Source organism: Phodopus roborovskii, unplaced genomic scaffold (assembly GCF_943737965.1).
Source record: "Phodopus roborovskii unplaced genomic scaffold, PHOROB, whole genome shotgun sequence".
NCBI classification, from domain to species: Eukaryota; Metazoa; Chordata; class Mammalia; order Rodentia; family Cricetidae; genus Phodopus; species Phodopus roborovskii.
Window position 1 is genome coordinate 5,483,164 of NW_026126418.1, and position 22,761 is coordinate 5,505,924.

The 22,761-nt window shown below is 40.8% G+C and overlaps 1 protein-coding gene across 1 annotated transcript; it reads right to left on the reverse strand.

Moving 5' to 3' along the window:
- Positions 1 to 3,526: 3,526 nt before the first annotated feature.
- On the reverse strand, positions 3,527 to 22,713 carry Apip (APAF1 interacting protein). The gene is made up of 7 exons (XM_051184095.1): positions 22,647 to 22,713; positions 13,457 to 13,557; positions 9,266 to 9,314; positions 7,714 to 7,831; positions 6,877 to 7,012; positions 4,246 to 4,413; positions 3,527 to 3,703 (listed from the first exon to the last, which is right to left on the reverse strand). Exons 1-7 carry the CDS (start codon positions 22,698 to 22,700, stop codon positions 3,604 to 3,606), a joined length of 726 nt encoding a protein of 241 aa, XP_051040052.1. The 5' UTR covers positions 22,701 to 22,713; the 3' UTR covers positions 3,527 to 3,603.
- Between the last annotated feature and the right edge of the window lie 48 nt (positions 22,714 to 22,761).

A 22,761-nucleotide genomic window follows, 5' to 3' on the forward strand; every position in this document is an offset into this window, starting at 1 on the left:
GAACACAAGTAAAGATTCCACAGGAAGGAAAAACACCAAAGAATTCATCTGTAGCATAGTTGCTGGTTATAAGCACTTCACAGAAAACTGAAGCAAGGAAGCAATGCTAGGTGGTAGTTCTTACTTGTATCAGCACTGGGGAGGTTGAGGCAGGAGGATTGTGAGTTTGAGACTGACCTGGGCTAGTGCTTTCTAGACCGTCATGGACTACAGACTGTCACAGTATCAAAAAATAAAAAATAAAAACAACAAATAAAAAACAAAAAGCAGGAAGTAGAACTCTATGTGGAGAGGGATATGATACAGTTCCAAATATGGAGGCCAGGTGACATTAAGACATGAATGAGTAGAGGGGCTAAGTATGTGTGGAATAGATGTACTTAAAGGAGGGAAGAAAATATGTAAGTGCCTTGAAAATTCAAGTGTTTCCAGTGACTGGAGCAGAGTACATGAAAAGTTCACCAAATGGCCTTGGAGGGGAATGGGCAAAGTGTATGGAGCTGTTGTCCAGAGATAGGGTTTGGAGCAGAGATCCTAGCTGACCTCTATGATAATGGGATGATGGGAGCTACTGTTGATTATTAGATTTTTGGGATAAGGGCTGGGACAAAGGCTGGAGCAAGGAGATCTGTTAAGGAACATCTCCAGTACATTGAGTTGAGGGGAAAAAATATGGGTGCTGAGCCACGTGGCAAAGGTGAAGCGGTGGAAAATTTGAGTGCAAATACTTCTTGAGTGTGAAGCTGGTGAGATGTGTTGATCAACTAGACATTGTATGAGACTGGTCATTCCACCATCAGTCTCAGCCCGAGCAACTGGAAGGAACTGGGGGAAACTTCAGTGGGGTAGTTTTGAATCTATTAGGATATATAGAGACATTGCCATGGCAACAGCAGAAGCCAGGTAAGGTTTTGGAGATAGGAAAAATGGATGACTGAAGATACAAATGTGTGATCTGCTAGGTACAACTGTTGTTTAAATCCACAAAAAAAAAATATAGATGAGATCAGTGAGTTTTGAGAAAGGCTGTTCAAGGGATGCTACAGTGGACCAGCTGAGATCACAGAGCTGAAGAGGGACAACACTGTGTGGAGCTGTGTAATCACCATGGGAGATTGCCTATACCGCCACTTCCAGTCGAGTGATACAGACAATAGCCAGCTCAACTCAAGCCTGGGAGAGAAGTGGGACTAGTCCTTGAGAGTACCAGAAACTCTAAAGCAGAAAGCAGAGTAGCAGGGCAGTATCCCAAGCGCAGTGGAGTATGAGGCATTCAAAAGCCCTAACAGCCACCTCATGCAATAAAGGTGAAGAATTAGTAGAGAGAGCAAAACTGATGATACAGAAGACCAGAAATAGCTCAGTGATGAACACAGCAATGGGAGATATGGTCTCTGTGGGCAGCAGGGTCAGTTTGCCTGTCCTGTGTGGAACATGTAGGGGTGGAAAGCCCATGCATACCCTCTCTTGATGGTGTCTTTCCTTTGTAGTGAACCAGAAGTCAGTGTCATTAGCAGAATGAGTATACAGGGAAATGCTTGAATTTTGAAAAGAAACAGCTGTCTGGAAGGGGGTAGTGAATGGATGAGGATAAAATTCCCTGGCACCAACTGGCCCACTTGGCAGTAACATAGCAGTGTTTCTTCTGCCTTGCTAAGATGCACAGAGGATGACTGGAACTATTAAAGTTTGTGGGAACAACAAAAAGAAACAGAGGTTTGACATTCAAAGAATTCATTCATTTTACTCTGAGGCCCAGTGATGAGAGGAAGCAGAAGGAAGCATCATTGCAGCTTCAAGTGTCTTCAAGGAGAGACTGGTTTTATTTACAGAATGGAAGGCAAACCAGCATTTTGGGAGGGAGCACACAGGAGATCTGGCTATTCTTGGTGAGACCTGTTAAGCTGAGCAGCAGATAGATGCTAAAGCTGGATGAAGGCTGAAGGCAAGGTAGCAAGCACATGCCCAGTGTGTGGTACATGTGTTTTAAGAATCCTGGCAAAAGCAATGGCTATGGGAAGGTTGGAGGATGACAATGACAGGTCCAAGACATAGTGGGAAGATGAGTCTTACATCACACAGTTGAAAGAAATGGTAAAGATGGCTACAGCCACAGAAGCTGACTGGCCTGTGAAGCAGAATCACCAGATATTTCTCTCATGGATTAATCTATTTGCTCTCTCTTGGAGTGAGGTGAGAGTTGTTAATGGTGGAGATCTAACAAATGAGAAGAGTGAGCTAGGGGAACAGTAAGGAGGTTGGAACAATGCTATGGATTTGCAAGTGGCCTGTTTTGTCAATATCCAGTGCTCACCTGAGATAGGTGGTCACCAACATGGTAGTTAATTTTGTTCCCACAAGGCCTTGCTGCTTAGGTCAGATGCCTTGTAAGTAGCTTAACCAAGAGTAAGATCTTTCCCAAGGGAATCTGATTGAGGTCAAGGGGTTAGGATGCTTATCGTGAAGTAGTAAAAGTACTGGTCCATGCACTATTCCATTTATTTATTTATTTATTTATTTATTTATTTATTTATTTATTTATTTATTTAGAAGCTAGGATATAAAGGAAGAATGGATAGAAACAGAGTCTGGATGTCTGGGTAAGGTGAAAAAAGGGATAAAGGAAATGATCTGGGGTAAATAAGCTCAAGAGGTGGAAGATGATGACCTGAGAGATATCGTAATGGTGGTGACCAACTCTTCTCTCATTAGACATAGGGCTGAAGTGTACCTCAGCAGTAGAGTATTTGTCCAGTCCATGGGAAACCCTGCATTGGGTATCAAATCATAATTTGAATCTTATAACTGATAGCAATATACAGTCAGTGCCTTATATCATGTTATAGGTTGATTGTCTCTCATTTTATGCTTGGGACTAGCAGTGTTTAATTTGGGATATTTGCATATATGCATACAATGAGATATCTTGGGAATGGAAATGAAGGATAAACACAGACTTCATTTGTTTCACAAACAACTGAGACAGGAGGATTTCATACAACATTTTTTAATGCATCTGTTCCTTCACTATGACATGCCACAAAGTGAGTGTAGATTCCGGCTATGACACTGTGTCTGCACTCTAAGTTTGGGACTCTGGACTTTTGAGATTATAGGTATTTAGCCTTTACAGGGAAGCACTACAGCTTATTAGGAAAATCTATACAAGTATTTTTACATTAAGTATGAAGGATATACTAGTCATAATTTTTCATATAAATTTTATGCATCAAATTAAAGTAAAAAAGTGTTCATTCCTTCATTGCACAATTAAGTGGAAAATACTCAGTGAATTCTACTAACAGTGTTTTAAAGATGAAAAAGAATTCTCTAAGAGTGGATACAAAAGAAATTAACTTAAAGGCAAATACTTTGCTGTTACATGCTTTAAAATAAGCAAATACCAAGTTAAAAAAAAAAAAGTTTTATTCTACCTCTGCCACTTAAAACTGTGTAGAGGAGATTAAGTGTGACCATTGGTAATATTCAGTGACAAATTAGTGGTATCAAGAACATTTCCAACTCATTTAAAAGCAGTCAAGCTTTATTTAAGGCATAATTAAGTTTGTTTTCTCCTTGAAGATACTTAGGCATCCACCTGGCTCATACAATTCCATTTTCTCCCACTGGAAGCTGTGCTGGATCCATTCCCATCTTCTTCATGGAGACTGCAATGTCAAACAGGTAGTCATAACACTCACACCTGCAGAAAAGAAGGCAGAAAGGACTGAACGTGTGTCAGGTGAAAGCTCTCCAGTCCTCACCGCCATGTCTCCCAACATTAGCTTTGCTTTGTTGCTACATCTACTATTGAGTTCATACCAAAAGTTTCCAACTTTGACCCCAACAGTTTTCAAACATTCAAAAGAATCACATTGAATGGTGTAACTACATCATTTACTTTTCAGGAGACATACTACTCACATGAAGTTATATTTTTTTTTATTGTGTGCTATATTTTTTTAAATAAAATTTTATATTATTTAAGATCTGTGGCTCTCTTTCTCTGTAGCAAACGTCACAGAGTCCTCCTAAATCAGAGCTGACCTAATCAATACGTCCTGATGATCCAACAAGGTAAAAATCACGTCTCTATAAATAACAATGACAGATTTCTTAAGTTGAAACCAGTTGACCAACAAGCACGTGGAAAACTCATATTTAATTCTAAATCCTAAATTGTGTTGAGTTCACTTCCACATTCTAAGTGTGATTTGTACCAAATATTCTCAAATTCAGTCTTACATGGTTTTTGCTTTCTCCCATGTCTCTCCCCACACGTACACCCCGTGACGCCTGACGAGCACTGCACAGGAGTCTGGGTATTCATTCATTGCATGAGCCATTCGTTCCTTGAGGTCCTTCTCTTCAGGAGTGTTCTCAATAATGGGTACCACTAACATGTCATCATACCTATAAACAGAACAAGATACTTACTCCCACCAAAACATCAATATTTTATTTGAAATTTTTCCTGTTAGTAACTAGTCAAATACTCATTATAGCTAAACAGCACTCAGTGTCTCCAACTTCAAAACAAGATATTACAACTCACTTTGTACATCTTGTATAAAAAGACATGGTCCATACAAAAAGATACCATTGGGATTTGGTAAGCAGCCTTGAGTTTAAATGGCAGAAATCTATACAGTGTAACAGAACCTAACAAAGAAATCAAGATCATACAAGCATTTCCTTGAAGCAAGAATAATCAGAACATTTTAAACATGAGATGAAACACAGAGCCATATATTACATAGTGGGACTATTCCCTGATATAAAAATCATTTATTTCATCTTGGCAGAATACCAAAATGTCTTCATAGGCAAACCAATCAATGTAGGTTTGTTTTGTGGCAATGGGATAGAAAGAATCATCTAGCAACAATTACCAAGGTTATGATAAAAACATGCTGCATTAGAATTTTTGTTTCCACATTTTTTTTCTCAGTAAATTCATGAAATAAAGTCAGAACATAATAATGTTCAAGCAAGTGACTTCCCTACAAGTAAAACTAGGTCCATTCTTTAATTTGCTTATTTATTTTTTATTCATTTTACATACCAACCACAGTTCTCCCTCCCCTCTTCTTCCACCCACCCCTATGCACTCCTCAGAAAGAGTAAGGCCTACCATAGGGAGTCAACAAAGCCTGGCACAGTCAGGTGAGGCAGGAAGCCCCCACCCCCACCTTTCACCGGATCAAGGCTGAACAAGCCATCCCACCATATGCAATGGGCTTCAAAATGCCAGCTCATACACTAAGTCCATTCTTTATGTCACTTGTAACCAATGACAACTCAAACAAGTGTTCCATTATACATGGTTTCTTCTCACACTGCCTTTTTACCAAAGCAGTGAATACACTTAACAACAAAAATGCTCAGTGTTATCAGAAGTGACCTCTTTCAGACAGGCATAGACTAAGCAGCTGTCATGTGCCTACTAATTTGGGCAACCATTATCGTAGTAGTATAGACTTGCCCGTGCCTCCACTGTAGTTGAGATAGAAGTAATTATATAATACCATAGTGTAAAGGAGTGAATTGCTGTTCTCACATTTTTCCTGAAGCTAGCCAGAGGAGTGACAGGCATATTTTCCTAAGCATTCACCACACAGTCAGAAATATTTCCAGGTGCAAAATAATTTCAAAGCACAGTGAAACCAGAAAACAATTTCAAACAATCCCTCATTTCACCAACAGGATACTGATTCTGACAAGTTAAATCGAAACAGAGCCATGGAAGTCCTTTGCACTCTACCATCTTCCAAATGACTGTCAGTATCATTTGTACTCTAGTATCCTCTGAATGACTGTCAGTATCCTTTGCACTCTAGCATCTTCTGAATGACTGTCAGTATCATTTTTACTATAACAGAGGCACGTGGCTTCCAAAATGAACAGCAGATACAGTAATGCATGCTCACCTCACCTGGAAACAAAGGGTGTTTAACAATGACTTTATTTTGCTTAGCTCTGTTGCTGAGGACTGAACCCAGGGCCTGGTGAGTGCTCAGCACATGCTCCCATGCTTTAACTTTTATCTTTTCTACATCATTTTCATAGTGCCGAGGAAGGCTTTAGGCACACAATAAACAGATAAGGAAATCAAATGAGATGAATTTTCAGCACACCGGTTTAAACACATTCAGCCTGTTTCCTGCAGTCATAGTAAGACACTGCTGTGGTATCTTTAGTAACATGGAGCACTTCCCAATGAAGGGAAGGGAGAACCAGGCTCCAGAAATTAGGAAGGGCAAAGGTTAAGAAAAATGCTACCAACTAAACGCAAGGCTCAGCTTGTACCTGGACACTGGGAACCTGTTTTATCAAGCCATTCAAGTATAGATTTATGAATAATGGTTATATGTTTTGCAGGCTGGCTAGATTTAGTTAGGTCATTGTTCTATACTTTTATGCCACCCACATCACAAATTCTGAAATAGAGTCATTTATCTAATTAAAATGAATAGATTTTTTTCATAATCAGCATATTCTAGAAACACATTAAATCAATAAACTTCACTGGTAGTCCCAGTTCAACTTTTCTGAAGACAAAGTGGTGAGGAAATCTTTCTTTCTTAGTGCTAAAAAGGGGCTGCCCTCATTCATCTTGATAGAAATTCCAGCCAAGACTTCTGTTCATGTTGATGAAGCAAACATTCCATTATTCATGTTGCTAATAATTCACCATGGCAGGGGAACAGAGGAGGAGTCTGTGTAGCTGAGAACACATCTCAAAGCATATTGTTAAGTGGGGTATTACTAAACACAGATCCCACTGCATCTCATTATATGCATAACAAGATCATGGCCCAACTTACCAAAGAGAAGGAAGAATGCATGCCAAATAATTTAATAATGAAATTATACCTGTAATACCCTCCTGAGGTACATTTCTTTATTCCTTTGATCATCTCTTGATGTGTAATTTTAAACTCCTGTCCTGGGAACAGAAGGGTGGCCATGACAGCAGCCTTAGAGTGGGTATGAATCACGGCGCCTGCTCCTGTGGGATGAAGAGTCGGTTGCTCAGTGAAGAGAACTTAGACTTAAAGACAAAATCAACACCAGTACCTATGCATTTTATGTATGTATATGTTTCATTATACATACATAACGTATGTATAGGAAAAACTGGTAGTGGTTACGATGCTGTCCTAGTTGGATTCTGTTGCTGAGATAAAATGTTGATCAGAGCCAACCTGGGAAAGGAAAGGGTTTATGTGGCTTATATGTCCTGGATCACAGTCTACCACTGAAGGAAGTCAGGGCAGGAATTCAAGACAGGAACCTGGAGGTTGGAGTGAAGCAGAGGCCATGGAAGAATGCTCTTGACTGCCTGGCTCTCATGGCTTGCTTAGCCTACTTACTACAATCTAGGACCAGCCACTGTGGCACTATCCACAGTGGGCTGCACCCTCGCGCATCAGTCACTAATCAAGAAAATGTCTCCACAGACCTGCCTACAGGCCAGTCTGATGGAGGTAATTCCTCAGCTGCAGTTCCTCTTTCCAGGAAACCTCAGCTTGTGTCCAGTTGATGGGAACTAACTGTTGGGAAAGAGGACCTTCTTCAGAGGCTGATAAGAGAATGGAATGAGGGGAAACTAAATGCTTGTGCAAGTTAGATACTCGAGAGCTGTTAAGTAAAGTCATTATGACTATTATTTAGTGAGGCCAATGCTCAAGTGTTCTTTAGACCAATTACCTCTCATGGTGTAAGCATTCATGAAAAGAGGAGTACACTGGCTCTTTTTGAGCTTTTTAGATGCTGGAGGCCCACTTATGTCCTGTTCATTGATGTCACAAACAAACATATCTTCTGGCTATTTATAGAGAGAGAAAAAGAAAAGAAGGCCTTAAAAAAATAACAATTAAAATGTCTCTATTTGGTGTACTTATACAGTATAACATGTTTAACATTCAACTTCATGTTTTGAGTCCCCAAACTTTTAGTACCGAGAATTTTTTTTTTTTTTAAGTTTTATACTATGATTACAGTGATGGCTCATTGGTTAAGAGGACTGACAGTTCTTCCAAAGGACCTGGGTCTATTACCCAGCACTCACATGGTGACTCTCAACCATAGAACTCCAGTTCCAGGGGTCATTACGCCCTCTTCTGGCCTCCATGGGAACTGCATGCATACAGTATACTGATAGACATGTAGGCAAAACACTGATATACACAAACTTTAATAAAATAAAAAAGATAAAGTTTTATATCAAAAACTTGAGAGTTAAAAAGTTACTTTATTTTAAAATCTGAAGGATAAAATCAGATGTAGAAACAACTATGTAATGATGCTGCTGACAGTTCATAGACTTAGGCCTGCCATTTCACAACTACATTTCTGGGAAACATATAAAGAAATCAGCACGCCCAGATGTATGTTAAAACTTTCTTATCCCCCGAGAAACATAGTAATGATGTTATTCTCCGAGTTTTCAGGTGAGTTGACCTAGCTTTTTCTCAGTGATGCCTGCATAGTCCTAATTTGCAACTTCCAAACATCAGGGCCTCCCAAAGACTACAATATAAACTTTCACTAAGAGAGCCACTTTTCTTTTTTCCTGCCATTGGTCAAAGTTTTATGCATTTATTTAGATGTGGGGTGTTATTTGAGCATTGATATACAATGCCACTTCTCCAAATTTTGAAACAAAATCCCTCCACTTTAAATTGGAACAGCTTTGCGATTGGAAATATGGATCGGTTTGTGTGACCCGAAGCTAGCAGTAGGGCCAGCTCACTAGTCTGATAACGGTGGGATGAGGCTGTGCTATTCACTGCTGCCTGCTACAGTTTTCTCAATGAGACTTTGAAGATTTATGTTTATGTTTTGCATGCATGCATGTACACCAAGTGTATATCTGATAATCTCAGAGGTCTGAAGAGGGGCTTTAGATCCCTTGCAACTGGAGTTAAAGACAGCTGTGAGCCACTGTGTGCATGAGAACGGAGAACCAAACCCAGGTCCCCTGAAAAGCAGTGAGTGCTCTAACAGTGAGCCCTCTCTGCAGCCCTGACTGGAGTTTAAAACCCATGCTGGATACACGGAAGATACCACCTTAAAAACCATTTCATAATTACTCAACAAATATTTAACAGTTACTTAGCAAATGTTTATTGATTAGTTATTTAAATTATTGCAACAGAACCACCCTTCAAGACTAACATAACCTTTTAGAAGCAATTCTACTTCATGGTACAGCAGTTACGAACAGAGGACAGGGCATATGAAGGATCCTTTAGCATACCTGAATGCGTTCCTTTTGCACGCCTGAGGGAGCAATGTAGATTTCATTGCTGGTAACACAAAATATAGAAATTGGTTTTTGTTTAGCTAAATTTCTGGTTTTGAACAAATAAAGTGTATCCTTGTGGTGTAACTATTAATGTCCTTTATAGACCAAGCCCAAACGGCTGCTTGATTGAATGAAGGAGTCAGAGTGCACAGAATGAAAGTTCTAAGCTACTTTGAAACACTAGTGGCTTAAGAAAACTCGAGGTAGTTGCTTTTGTCTTTCCTACTTTCACATATATGTATTTCTTTTCATGGGGTAAAAAAAGAAAAAAAAATTAGTGGTTGCCAAATTACTATCTAGAGGAAAGGTAAATTTGAACACATTAATTATTCAGTACTTTTGAAATGAATGAACAGAATTTCAGTACCCTATGTAAAATACAGTTGCTAGTTAATCTAAAATCATGCAAAATGTATGGGTGATTGAGAACATTTTTGCACTGTAAACAATGAGGTTCTAATTTATTGCATGAAGTCATGAAGCACAGAGCCCTCTGGTGGACAGTTTGCTAAATTACAGCATGAACAGTGGGTTCCTCTATGACATGCAAATCTTGGAAATTATTTGGCAATAAAGCAATCACAAAAGAAATGAAAGTAGGATATTGAGTGTGGTTGCATATGCCTATAATCATAGCACTTAGGAGGCCGAGCAGAGAAGATCGTGAGTTCAAGACCAGTGTGGGAAATGCAGTGGGTAAATATCTGAAGCAAAATAACACACACACACACACACACACACACACACACACACACACACACAGAGAGAGAGAGAGAGAGAGAGAGAGAGAGACAGACAGATAGACAGACACAGAGAGAGAGGTGCTTTTTGTATGAGTGTCAGCTGAGACTTATATGCCCTGTACCATTTCCCACAAGGCCCTCTACAGTGCTGTCAAATCGTCCCCATTCTCTCCATACATAGATTGGTCCTTTTTCTCACTTCCCAGTTTCAGTTGCTAGAGCACATTAATGAGCTACCACAAAAACGGAAACCCGGAACATGAGCACCTGGGACTAAAGCTTTAGCCATGGAGACAGATATGCACAGTAGACAAATATCAGTGGCTTCAAAGTGACAACAAAGTTGGCCTACATGAAGCTGTCAAGGAGATTACTACAGAACAAACAGACTTGGGACTGACAAGTATGTCAGTGAAATGAGAGTTTCTTGGAAAACTCTACAGGTCTAGATAAACGCCTGGTAGGTGAGCAGAATCCAGGAAGCAGTGGACTCATATGTAACTAGGTTTCCTGAAGCCACTTCACTGCTCATTCTCAGATGCATGGGGCAACAGTGTGGCAACCCTTCCTCCAGGTCCGGAAGTCCCAGAGATCTACTTGACAGCTTTGTGATAAGAGATGGTGTTCTAGCTAAATCTATTTGTATTGTTGTCTTTGTAAGTCGGAGCTAATTTACACTTTGATTAACTTTCTTTGAGCAATTCAAAGATAACCTAAGTAAGTTTTTGACATAGCAATACCAACACAGAAAGAGAAATATGGGAAGAATACAAAATGACAGCTTTTGTTTTAGGAGATAACACTAAAAGACTGAAGGAAAATGTTTGCTTGGTTCTGTAAGCCACAAATAAAAAGAACTTGGAAGTTCCAGGGAATGAGTTCTAGAATTTCTCTATACTCCTGCTTTTTCACTCTATGGTAAATAAAAGGGCAGAAAAACAAGAGTTTATACTGCATCTGTGTTCAGGTATGTCTACTTTTACTTATGCTCTGGTCATTAAAGACCACTGAGATATGTCTCAATAGCTCATCTACAAAATGTGCTCATCAAATATGACTCCTAACAGTATGTAGCATGCAACAAGCTTAGTGTGGCTGCCACATACTGATGAAAATAGGAATTAGTAAATCTAAACATCACAGACCAAGCCTAAAGGCAATAGCTGCTGAGTGTCATTGAATGACTTTGGTGACTCTATGTGTGTCCTCACTTTCAATGTCTATGTGTGTCCTCAATATCACATACATATGTGTTTATGTGTATGAGTGTGTACATATGTGTATATATGTGTACACACACACACAAATGCACGCACACACACACACACACACACACACACACACACACACACACCCTGGTATCATACACTAGTCATGTAAGCTGGAGTGGTGTTATCCAAACCTTGAAATCTGTCAGTACTTCTATACCCCAAAGACTTCATTGTGTGTATGATTCTAGGACATTACCTATATATTTATATGTCATTTCAAATTTATTTGCACCAAAAGTCAGACACAGAAGACAAAATTATTACCAGAAACATGAAGATGAGTAATAGGGGTTCATAAATTCATTTAAATATTAGAGGTAAAATTCAACATTTTACTAAAAATACCCATTTTAGTCTGTAAAGCACAAACTCCAAGCCAAACAATGCCTTAAAACCCTGCTCCTTCCCTCTGTGGCCTCTAGGGGGAGCTCCTTGCCCATTAAAAATAAGGAAAAAACTACATATGATGCAACTTTCCTATAAATTGATTGTAGTGCTATAAAAGCCATTGCGTATTAAGAGATGTGCCTATAAATGGTTTATGTTGGCCACACACAATCAGTATGTAGACTAGTACAGTTCTTCTAGAAAGAAAAGTCCTTTACAATTTCTTTCTTGCTTTAAAAAAATTCTTTTTTGGGTTTTCATTCTACTCTTTTTAACATATATCCAGAAATGACTATTTTAGCTTAGTTTGGTAGGAGCTCTATTATGTACAAAAATCACTCTCTGCACATAAAAATAAATATAAGTTAACGCTTTTAGAACATGATTTATTATAAACCATCATCAGGGAAATTAAATTATAGACACTCAACTTTTAAATAGAAAAGTAAAACAGGAACAAATAATTAATAATTTGGATATGTTGTGAATAAGACAATTAGAAAATTTAGGCAAAACACCCTGGATGTTTAGGCACAATCCTGAACTGACACATTAGAGCTGGAGTGACTGATGGAGAGGGGGCAGACGGATGTACAGACCCATCAGGGACCACTGTATCTGTACTCAGAGAATCCTTACATTCACAACTGTACAGGTTGTTGACTAAGATACCTTTGTACTTCCCACTACTGAATTAATATTTCATGAATTACATTGTAATTTGAAGCAGATGAAATTACAAAATCATCATCTTGTAGGATATGTAATAAAATTCCTTTTGTTTAAAATGTTCTGATTTTATTTTACAATCCATTTACTATTATGAAAAGCAGACTCCTTGGGATCGATCTGTCTATCTATCTATCTATCTATCTATCTATCTATCTATCTATGTGAGTGTGTTATATGTATATATGTACATACAGTTATACATGTATATGTACATACATATACACATACATATCAGGTACATATACATACTCAACATATAAATGTCTTAATAACCTAATTTTGCTAAAGAAAATGGTAACCTGGAATACAGAAACAAAGCACCATCACTCAGTTTAACACTCTGCCTCCAGACAACAATATTCATATATTTCAGGAGGGAAACATTAATCCTACTTCAGAAAGCCTCGGGAGGATGAATGAGGTGTCACCTTGAGAGTCATTGCCAGTGCTGTTATTCCTCATCTGCTCAAAGACAAGACAGTCCCTGAATCCAATGAGCAATAGAAAATGATTCCTTCTTTCTGCTTTAAACCTCCTCAACGGAGTAAATATCAGCAGTTGCTATGCCCATTAATCGTGATATCTCTGCTGAAAATAGCACATGGCCTGTTTCTGAACTCAGTAAACATGGAGTCTTGAATTTTTAATGACTGATAATCTGTATTTAATATGTCTCTGAACTTTCGAAGTACATCTTCGACTATCTAGAGAAGATCCTGTAATAGTTCTGGTACATGAACTTACTTGCTGGACTGTTACCCACCTTCATTATTCCAAAGAGAGAAAACCAAATTATCCCAATTAGCAACTGGGATCCAAAAGCCTTCAGTGTTCATTGTGCCTGTTGCTTCTGCTCCCGGGTTCCGATGGGTTATGCAAACACCCATCAATCATTTAGAAAGTAAAAAGCTTCAGTATCACAGTACACTGACTATCAGCTGGGTTTGGACACACCAACCATGGCTTGCTGAAATGGGCAACTCCAGAACTGAAATCAACTGGACACTTACCCATGCTTCAAGCTAATTCCTCCTCCGGTGCCAGTGACCCAGCCCAGGTGGTAAAACTGTTTGCAAAGTTCTGGGATCAGGAATCTGGGATGTTCCTTGTCCTTAAACAGAAGACAATGCTTTTTTAATCAGACTCTTTTTAAATGGTGTATTCCAGCTGGCATTTCTAACAAGGAACCAAAGGACATTCAAGGAAATGTACCTAAGAAAAGAGGTAGTTAAGGAAACAAACACAGCCTGCTCCTAATATTTAGAAATGGATTTACTTATTTGGCAACCTGGGATTGGTCAGTATAGGGGCCTATAATCTATGGAACAGGCTGTGAGAACAAGGCAGAGAAATACCAGGGGTCTATGACACAGTGTCGGCAGAAAGACAGCGGAACCTAGTGCTAAAAGAAACATGGATACACAGGATCCATCTGGATACACAGGAAAGTTACAAAACACCCACGAGAACACCATACATTAGACATTAGAGTTTTCCTGCCCAACATAGTCTGTGTTGGCTCAGCTTCATTTTTATCTTAAAAATGTTGCTTCCCAAAGTGATTTTAATATCTTCTCTTATTACAATTACAATAAACACTCACTATGAAAACTAAATCAAGAGAATAGCAATAAGCAAATCCTACTCAAAAGCAACCATGATTCTTTTCTAAGAAGGCATATTGTTTAAAGGAGTATATAAATAAAGGTTAAGTTACCACCAAGCTTTCTGTATATCTGTAACTCCAATAATTAACCTCTTTGGAAAAACTATGTTGGCCGGGGGGTGGTTGTGGCACACACCTTTAATACCAGCACTTGGGAGGCAGAGGCAGACAGATCTCTGTGAGTTTGAGGGCAGCCCAGTCTACAGAGAGTTCCAGGATAGCCAGGGCTGTTACACAGAGACACCCTGCCTTGAAAAACAAAATAACAATAACAAAACGATGTCATTTGTTTCCCCCTGCTTTTTTCCTAGTAGTTTAAATGAATGAACACTGCTATTAAGTCATTTTTATAAATATTTCAAAATAAATTGCTGGCGTGGAAAGACATCACAGGAGTGATAAACTAAAAGAGAATGGTGTCAGTGCCCATAAAGATGGCTGCACTCCATCTTAGCACAAGGACAGAGTGTTCAAAGCTGTCATAAGACTTAAAGGTCAAAGGTGTGGCTACAGAAGGATGTTTGGCTGTCTTATTCTAAATAACAGACCTGAATCTGATGTGTGGCTGGCTACTCCTGACCCTTAAGGCTAGGGAATGAGAAGTTGAATCTGAGGTGTGACTACTCTTGACCCTCAAGGCTAGGGAACAAGAAGTTGAAGCTAAGGTGTACTAACTGAACCCTTAGAATCAGTGAGGAAGAAAAATCTGTTCCATATACATGCTACATACATGCTACTGTGTTTCTCTTTTGTGGTAAGGTATATAAGAGTGGTGAAAAATAAACTTGTGGCATTTCAGTAGTGACTGATCTGCCCTCCTGTCTTTTATTCTGTCTTTTCTTTATCGTCTATAGCTAGCGATCCACACTCCCCCACTCAAGTATTAACTTCTTTCCCTCATCCACACTCCCCCACTCAGGTACGGACCCTGGGCCGCTCAGCTGGTTTCGACTGCAGCCCCACAAAGACAGCTTCCGATAAATGGGACATTTTGGTATCAGGGAAGCCTAAAGCCAGCATTCTCTTCAAGGCGTCTGAAAAGAAATCTGGTGACTCCAAGCTTCTACTGTAATAACTGGACAAGAATTAGAAATCTGTGTGGTGCAGACTTGCACCACACAGAAAATGCCCATATAAACCCAAGACTCGGTGGGCTGCATTCTCAGGCAAAAGGCAAACAGGAATTCCTTGCTATAGAGGAAAGCACAGAAAATTACTGAGCTACTTACTGACCTTAGCCCTCAGTAAAGGGGTAAAATCATTCTCAAGGACAGAGAAAAATCATTTCAAAAGACTGGATCCTCAAGTAGCTAAAATAGTGCTTTCCCAAATTTGCTTCTCATTCTTCCCCTTTCTCCATGTCTCAGTGTTCATATATAGATATAGATAGATAGATAGATAGATAGATATAATTTTAGGTATTATGAATGACTGTTGATGAAGTAGCCTTCAAAATATAAAACTGAGAGCATGGGAGAAAGCCAGGCATTTTGTAAAGCTCAGCTCAACACAGATTTAAGAGTTAGCAGAACTTACAAACTATATTATAACTAATTCATTGTTTACACATTGCTGAGTGTGCCAGTTAGTTTTTATGTCAACTTGACACAGGCTAGAAGAAGGAACCTCAACTGAGAAAATGTCCCAGCCACATTGGTCTGCAGGCAAGACTGTGGCACATTTTCTTATTGAAGTGGGTCCAGCTCACTGTGGGCGGGGCTGCCCCTGGACCCGTGGTTCTGGGTTACATAAAGAATGAGGAGCAAACCAGGAAGCAGCACCCCTTCAGTCTCTGCTTTAGCTCCTGCCTCCAGGTTCCTGCCTGCTATTGCTGCCCCGACTTCTCCGAATGGTCGACAACAAGTTGTAAGGTGAAATAAAACTCTTTCCTCCTCATGCTGCTTGTTTTCAGTCTTTTATCATGGCAACAGAAACCTTAACTAAGGCACTGAGCCTTTCTTTTACTCAGCCATTAAACGAGAACACTTTGAGGAATAAAATGAGATAAAATGAAGGTAAAACACATAGCACAAAGCTGAAGAGACAGATGGCTCGGCCGTTAAGCACATGTATTGTTCTTGCAGAAGAGCAGAGTTCAGTTCCCAGCACCCACATCAAGTGGCTCACATTACCTCTAACAGCTACAGAAGATACTGAAGCTTCTGGCCTTCTCAGGGACCTGCATGTACACCTACCTATCTACACACACACACACACACACACACACACACACACACACACACACACACACTCACTTTAACAAAACCTGGGGCTAGAGGGATGGTTTAAGAGGTTAAGGCCTATTCCTCTTGCAGACGGCTGGAGTTCAGTCCCTTGCACCCATGTCAGATGACAGCTCACAATCACTTGTTTCTCCATGTCCAAAGGACCCAGCACCCTTTGCTGGAGCCCTTGGGCACCTGTACTCATGTGCACATACCACACTAGAGCTACACACATATAACATATTTAAGCATAAAATTTAAAATACTTGGTGCCGAACAGTGTGGCACAATACTCACTCCCATTTTACAGAGGTAAAGTTCTTGAACACTAATTACTTAGGTTAATAATAAAACAGATTTCTTAACTTTTCTCAAGGAAACTAGCCAAAAATTTTTATATCCCATATAATTTGCTATTTCTTTTTTGGGGGTTGGGGGGGAAGCATAAATGACATTTTAATTACATATTAAATACAGCTAATGGGAAGACTCCTGCAGTGTTCCAATCATTAAGACCAAATTTGCACAACAAATTGCAAGCATTACAGAAAATGGTCTGTTATTATAGATTCCCCCTTCCCTTTTGTCTTTGCCCAGTACTGAAGTATTAGAGCAATTAGCCAGCTTCCTGCTACAGCGTGTATCAATGACAGGGCTGCTCAGTTACTGCATCTCCCTCAGTCATTCAGAGCAGCAAGATACAATTACAGGGAAGTAATGGAGCCCTCGCAGAGACACATTTGCTGAAGGTGCAGTCACTTAACCTGTGCAGCCCAAGAGTGTGAGAATAGAAATACTATCTTCGGAACTGGCAAGAAGGGATGGCTTAGCTGCTCTCCCAGATGCCAAAAGTACTTGTCAGAGCTGCCTTTCAGAGAGCATAACTATATGACACGAAGCTAAAGACCCACCATGATGAAGTATTTACAGAAGTGCAGCTCTGGTGCGGCAGACACAAACTCGGTGCCATTCTGAATATATTATAGACATTAAAGTGTAGGAAGCTTCCATTCCACTTGGAAGAAATTTCAGCCTTGACTATCACAAAAATAACTACTTATGCCTAACAGGGGCTCCATTTATTTCCTTCCTTTGTTTTTCTTTCACTTAAAACACCAGCATGTACCTGGACCCAGGATTTCCTGGGAGGCTCTGAACCAAACATAAACAGTCAGGTGAGGGGTGACATTTGATAGTAAAGCATATGTTTCTTAGCATAAGCAAGGGTCCAGATGTGACCCAAGGATGCTTTCTGGGTGTTGGTTTTCTTATATGGATCAGTGATTCCTAGACTTCTGAATTTCAGCACTGGCTTTCTTTCTTTAATAGTTGGGGGAGGGGCACGAGTGTGGAGATCAAAGCAGCAGTTCATGGGGTCAGCTCTCTCCTTCTACCTCTATGTGGAGAATAAACGCATGTCAACCGGCTTATGAAGCAATTGCTTTACCCACTGACTCAGCTCACAGGCCCATGGGTAGTTTTATTGATATTAAGGAACAACATGTGGTTGCCAAGTAATGACACTCTGTAAAAGTAGCCAGTGCTTTGAGCCACTCACTGAGTCGTCTCCCTGACTATTTTTGAGACAGGGTCTCTCTTTCTGAGTCTGCAGGCTAGCTACAGTTTCAGCTAGCCTAACTGGCCAGCAGGTCCTGAGATTCTCTCATCTTCATCCATCCCAGGGCTAGCATTACAGGAATGTGACACCACATGCAACTTCTACGTGGATGCTGAGGATCCAAATTAGGCAGGCATGCTGCAGTGTCTACCGAGCTCACTGAACTCTCTCTGCCACCCTCATATCCTGCTTTCAGATACCTGAATACAGTAGTGGAGAAAAGACACTGAAGGGTAGTGAACATGACAGCTGGACGAGACCAGTAAGAAGGCCAGTGAAATATTTCAGAAGTGAAACTGTAAGAGTGACAATGGCAATGGATTTGGAAGATTTAAGATCTTAAGAGTGAGAATGCTAATGGGCATGCACAGTAGGAAAATGACATCAGGGGCTGGAGAGATGGCTCAGCAGTTAAGAGCACACTGACTTATCTTCCAGAGGACCCGGGTTCAATTCCCAGCACCCATGTGGCAGCTGTCTGTAACTCCAAGATCTGACACCCTCACACAGACATACCTGCAGGTAAAGCATCAATGCACATAAAATAAAAATAATTAAAAAAAGAAAAGCGACATCATCTAATTTATCAAACATATGAGCCAATCTCCCCTTGAACCTTGCTAATCAAGGTCCTGGAGTATCTTCATGCATATGAACATCACTCCAGGGTAGTGTGTTCTGATCTTTCCTATTGCTTTGCTTTAGCATTTCCTTGCTAGTTTTGCAAATCAGTGTGGACTTCTATTTCAATTGCTTGAAGAAGTGAAGAACCCGGAAGTATCTGATCCTGACCTTTAGCACCAGGAACAGCATATGAAGGTAAACAGTAGTCACTGTGGGGAGGGAGACACTAGAGACTAGGGGGAAACAGAAGTGCTGCCGGCAGTGTTGGGGACCCTTGGGAGGGTGGAGTAACCAGGATGAAGTGAGACTAAGCACAGCTGTAGCACATTCCCTAACAACATTCAGCTCCTCCTTGGGGGAAGCACAGCGGGCTTCTGGCTGAGGGCTGCACAAGGCCAAGGGTGTCTGTAAGTCAGCCTTCATCACCATAAGTAACATTTAAAGAATTGTTATCTTACCATGTGTGCTCTGGGGACAGAACTCAGGTTGTCAGGCTTGGCAGAAAGCACTTTCCCCCATTGAGCCCTCTCATTGGCCCCCCTAAGAAACAAATACTTTGAAGAATTGGATTTGTAAGCCAGGCCAAAGTGGGTTTCACTCATGTCATTTAGAAGTAAATGAAAACTGCAGGCGTAAAATCCTAAAGACTCATTCAGTAATGTTGTTATGGCAGGGAGTCCTAGGTAAGGAAACACTGAATAAGTCAATACAAACAATTTCCTATAATACGTAGTAGTAGTAATGGCTTTTCAGACACTGTAACAAACTACCTGAGGTAATTATCATGGGAAAAGGTTTATTCTGGCTCAGTTTTATAGGTTCCAGTCCATGATTAGCTGGGTCTGTTACTTTTAGGACTTTGATAGGGTACAGGGTATTCATGGTAATTCGCACACAGTGACACAAATGGCTCACCAAATGGCCAGGAGACAAAAGAGAAAGAAGGTACATAGGGTGTACCATGCCCTTTGGGGTCACATGCCCAATGACATAGGATCTTTCTCTAGTCCCCATCTTATACAGGTGCTTCGACCTCCAAATGGTGCACACCTAGGGAATAAGTCTTTACCATATAGGTGTCTGGGGACACTCAACATCCAAATGATAGCATATGCTAAAGAGGCAGAGTTAGAGGTCAAGAAGAGACTTAAGGCATAGGAGAACTATGGCCTAATAGATAGGTTCTCTTGTGGGGGAAAAGGAGATAAGGAGAACAGGAACATAATTGCCTTCAATCAGGGGAAGAATAAGGATGCAGGTAAATACATGATACTACCAACTATAGGAATTGCCAGCATTTATCGGGTGCTTGTTCTGTGACTGTTAGAACTGTATAGACTACTTTATCCTTATATTGACCCTATTACACTAAAAGATGACCTTGTCTAAGATCACCAGATGCCAATGGCAGAGCCAAGGTTTGAATCTGGGCAATATGGACATAGATACACACTCCTTTACTTTTAAATTGTACTTACTATAGATGGAAAAAAGAAGAGGTCAAGATGTTTCTATCTAACAGCTTTTCCTGTCATTGCAATTTCAGGGCAACAGGCTTGGGCATGAGATGAAGAGAGATAGTAAGGTTTTGGAATAGCCACCTAAAACAGCATGGAAGGTAGCTCCCCAGAGGGGCAGCACACAGGGCAGGACACTATGATATATGTAGACTCACCGATTCATAGGGCTGACCTATCCTTCCCTCTTATGAGTTCTCAGCAGCTTGGGGAAGAAAAACTCAAGAAAAGGCACTAGTTGCCATACAGTATAAAGGGTACTCTGATGAGGATGCATAGGGGCAAAAATAGGTACGAGAAAGAAAAGTATGTGCAATGAGCAGATAGGGATTGGTCAGGGCAGATATGGCTGGGAGTTGGGGGAGCTGAGTGAAGAGAGGTGAAGGTTGGCAGAATGCTGGGAACAAGGAAAACAGGAGGCAGGAATTTTGATGGCCTTTGGTTGTGGTATTAGTACAGAAAGAACCAGGGTCACTGTCCACCTGAAGCTGCCTCTGCCTCCACCTCATAGCTGCCTGCAGGCACCTACAGTGAAGCCATCATTCTCATGGCCATAGGGAAATGACAAGCACTCTGCTGTGACTGTGAAGTTATAAACGGCCAAATGTTTCCCCTGTCCTCAGTCCAGGGAATCAGAGGCAAACTTACAGCAAATGCCTACTACTCACATGGGTCTTCTCTCTGTTTTTCAGAACCCCCAAAGAGGGGGAATCCTGCTGTATCTCTTGGGACAGACCTCTATTCTAACCAAGAGATAAAGTAGTTAGGTGTTTGTGCTGGCTAGTTTGATGTCAACTTGGCACAAGCTATAGTCATCTGAAAGGAGAGAACCTCCAGTGAGAAAATGCCTCCATAAGATCAGGCTGTAGGCAAGCCTGTAGGGCATTTTCTTAGCGATTGATGGGGGGGGGTGCTCAGCCCATTATGAATGGTGCCATCCTTGAACTGATGGTCCTGTGTTCTATAAGAAAGCAGGCTAAGCAAGCAACAAGGGGCAAGCCAATAAGTAGCATCTCTTTGTGGCCTCTGCATTAGCTCCTGCCTCTGGGTTCCTGCCCTGTTAAGAGTTCCTGTCCTGCCTTCCTCTAATAATGAACCATGATATGAAGTGTAAGCCAAATAAACACTTTCCTTCCCAAGTTGCTTTGGTTATGGTGTTTCATCACAGTGATAATGACCCTAACTAGGACATGGGCCCAATCAGACTCACAAGTAGTTTATTTGATCTGTACAATACTTAGAGCCCAAGCCAACATTTATAGTCAAAAAGGTTTCACACAAAATGTGACTTCCTAGTTTCACTCAAAAAAAGCAGAATTTAACTTTGAGTTCATTACCCACTCACTGCAAGAAAAAGCTAGAGACATGTAATAGGATCTCCAGTCAAGGTGGGTTTCCTCAAAATCTGGATCATTCTAAAATGCTAGGTATTCATAAAGTTTTTCATGAATCACTATCTGAAACTACCTTCCTCTTCTTCTGTTTATGAAAAATACCTTCAGCTTCTTTTTTGTGTGTGGCTACTTTTTGTCTTGGTAAATTCATTCACACTTGCCAACCTGGCACAATATTTAGGATGAAAATAAAAATCTGTATGTCTATGATGACCTTCACAAAGATTTACTAATCGGCAGACTTAAACACGTCTGCTATCAAGACATCTTAGCAATGATTCTTACATATTGCTTTTACTTTCCTTATACACCTGCCTAGGGATGGCCACAAAGATTGTGTCCTATATGCAAGATCTCCCTCTCAATCTTGAGTAACTTCAAGGTTTCTTTATTTCCTGCCTTTCTCTCTCTCTCTCTCTCTCTCTCTCTCTCTCTCTCTCTCTCTCTCTCTCTCTCTCTCTCCTTCCTCCCTCTCTCTCTCCCTCCCTCCCTCCCTCCCTCCTTTCCTCCCTTCCTTCTTTTTTTTTCGAGACAGGGTTTCTCTATAGCTTTGGAGCCTGTCCTAGAGCAAGCTCTGTAGACCAGGCTGGCCTTGAACTCACAGAGACCCACCTGCCTCTGTCTCTGCCGCCTGCTGGGACTAAAGGCAAGCGCCACCACCGCCAAGCCAAGGTTTTCTTTATGAATTTGGGGATATCCAGTTATTCAAAGACAATAATGGTTCACAAATGGTCTGCACTAAAAATTTCCGTGTTTTATTTTTAATTGAGAACCTAGGCCTGAAGACAGGCTAATAAAAGAAGATAATTTCGTGCACTTCCCCTTAGTCTTCCGCAGGGCTTTAGTTCTCTTGTTAAGCACTGCCTTAGCACGGAGAAGGCATTTCATGAGTCTGTGGCGTGTTTAACTGGAAGAAAAACCCACGCACACCGAAGGCCCATTTGCTTTAAAGAAGAATCACTTCCATGATGTCCCTCCTCATAATGTCAAGTAAGGCAGGAAGGGACAGCTGCTCAAAAAAGGCTGCTGTCTTCCTGGCACCGGGACAGTTCAGGTTGAGCAGCCCCACCGGACTGGCGAGGATTAGGCAGGGGATCAGACTTCTAGAGAGCCCGACCGAAGTCCCACCCTGAGTGTCGTAAACCACTGTCCTTACCTGCGCGCCGCACGGCCGCGAGCAACAGTCTCCTTGAGCGTGACAGCCAGACATGGTTCAGACCAGCGCTCGGTTATCCGCCGCGCGCTATTTCCAGGCCAAAGCGCCGCCCAAG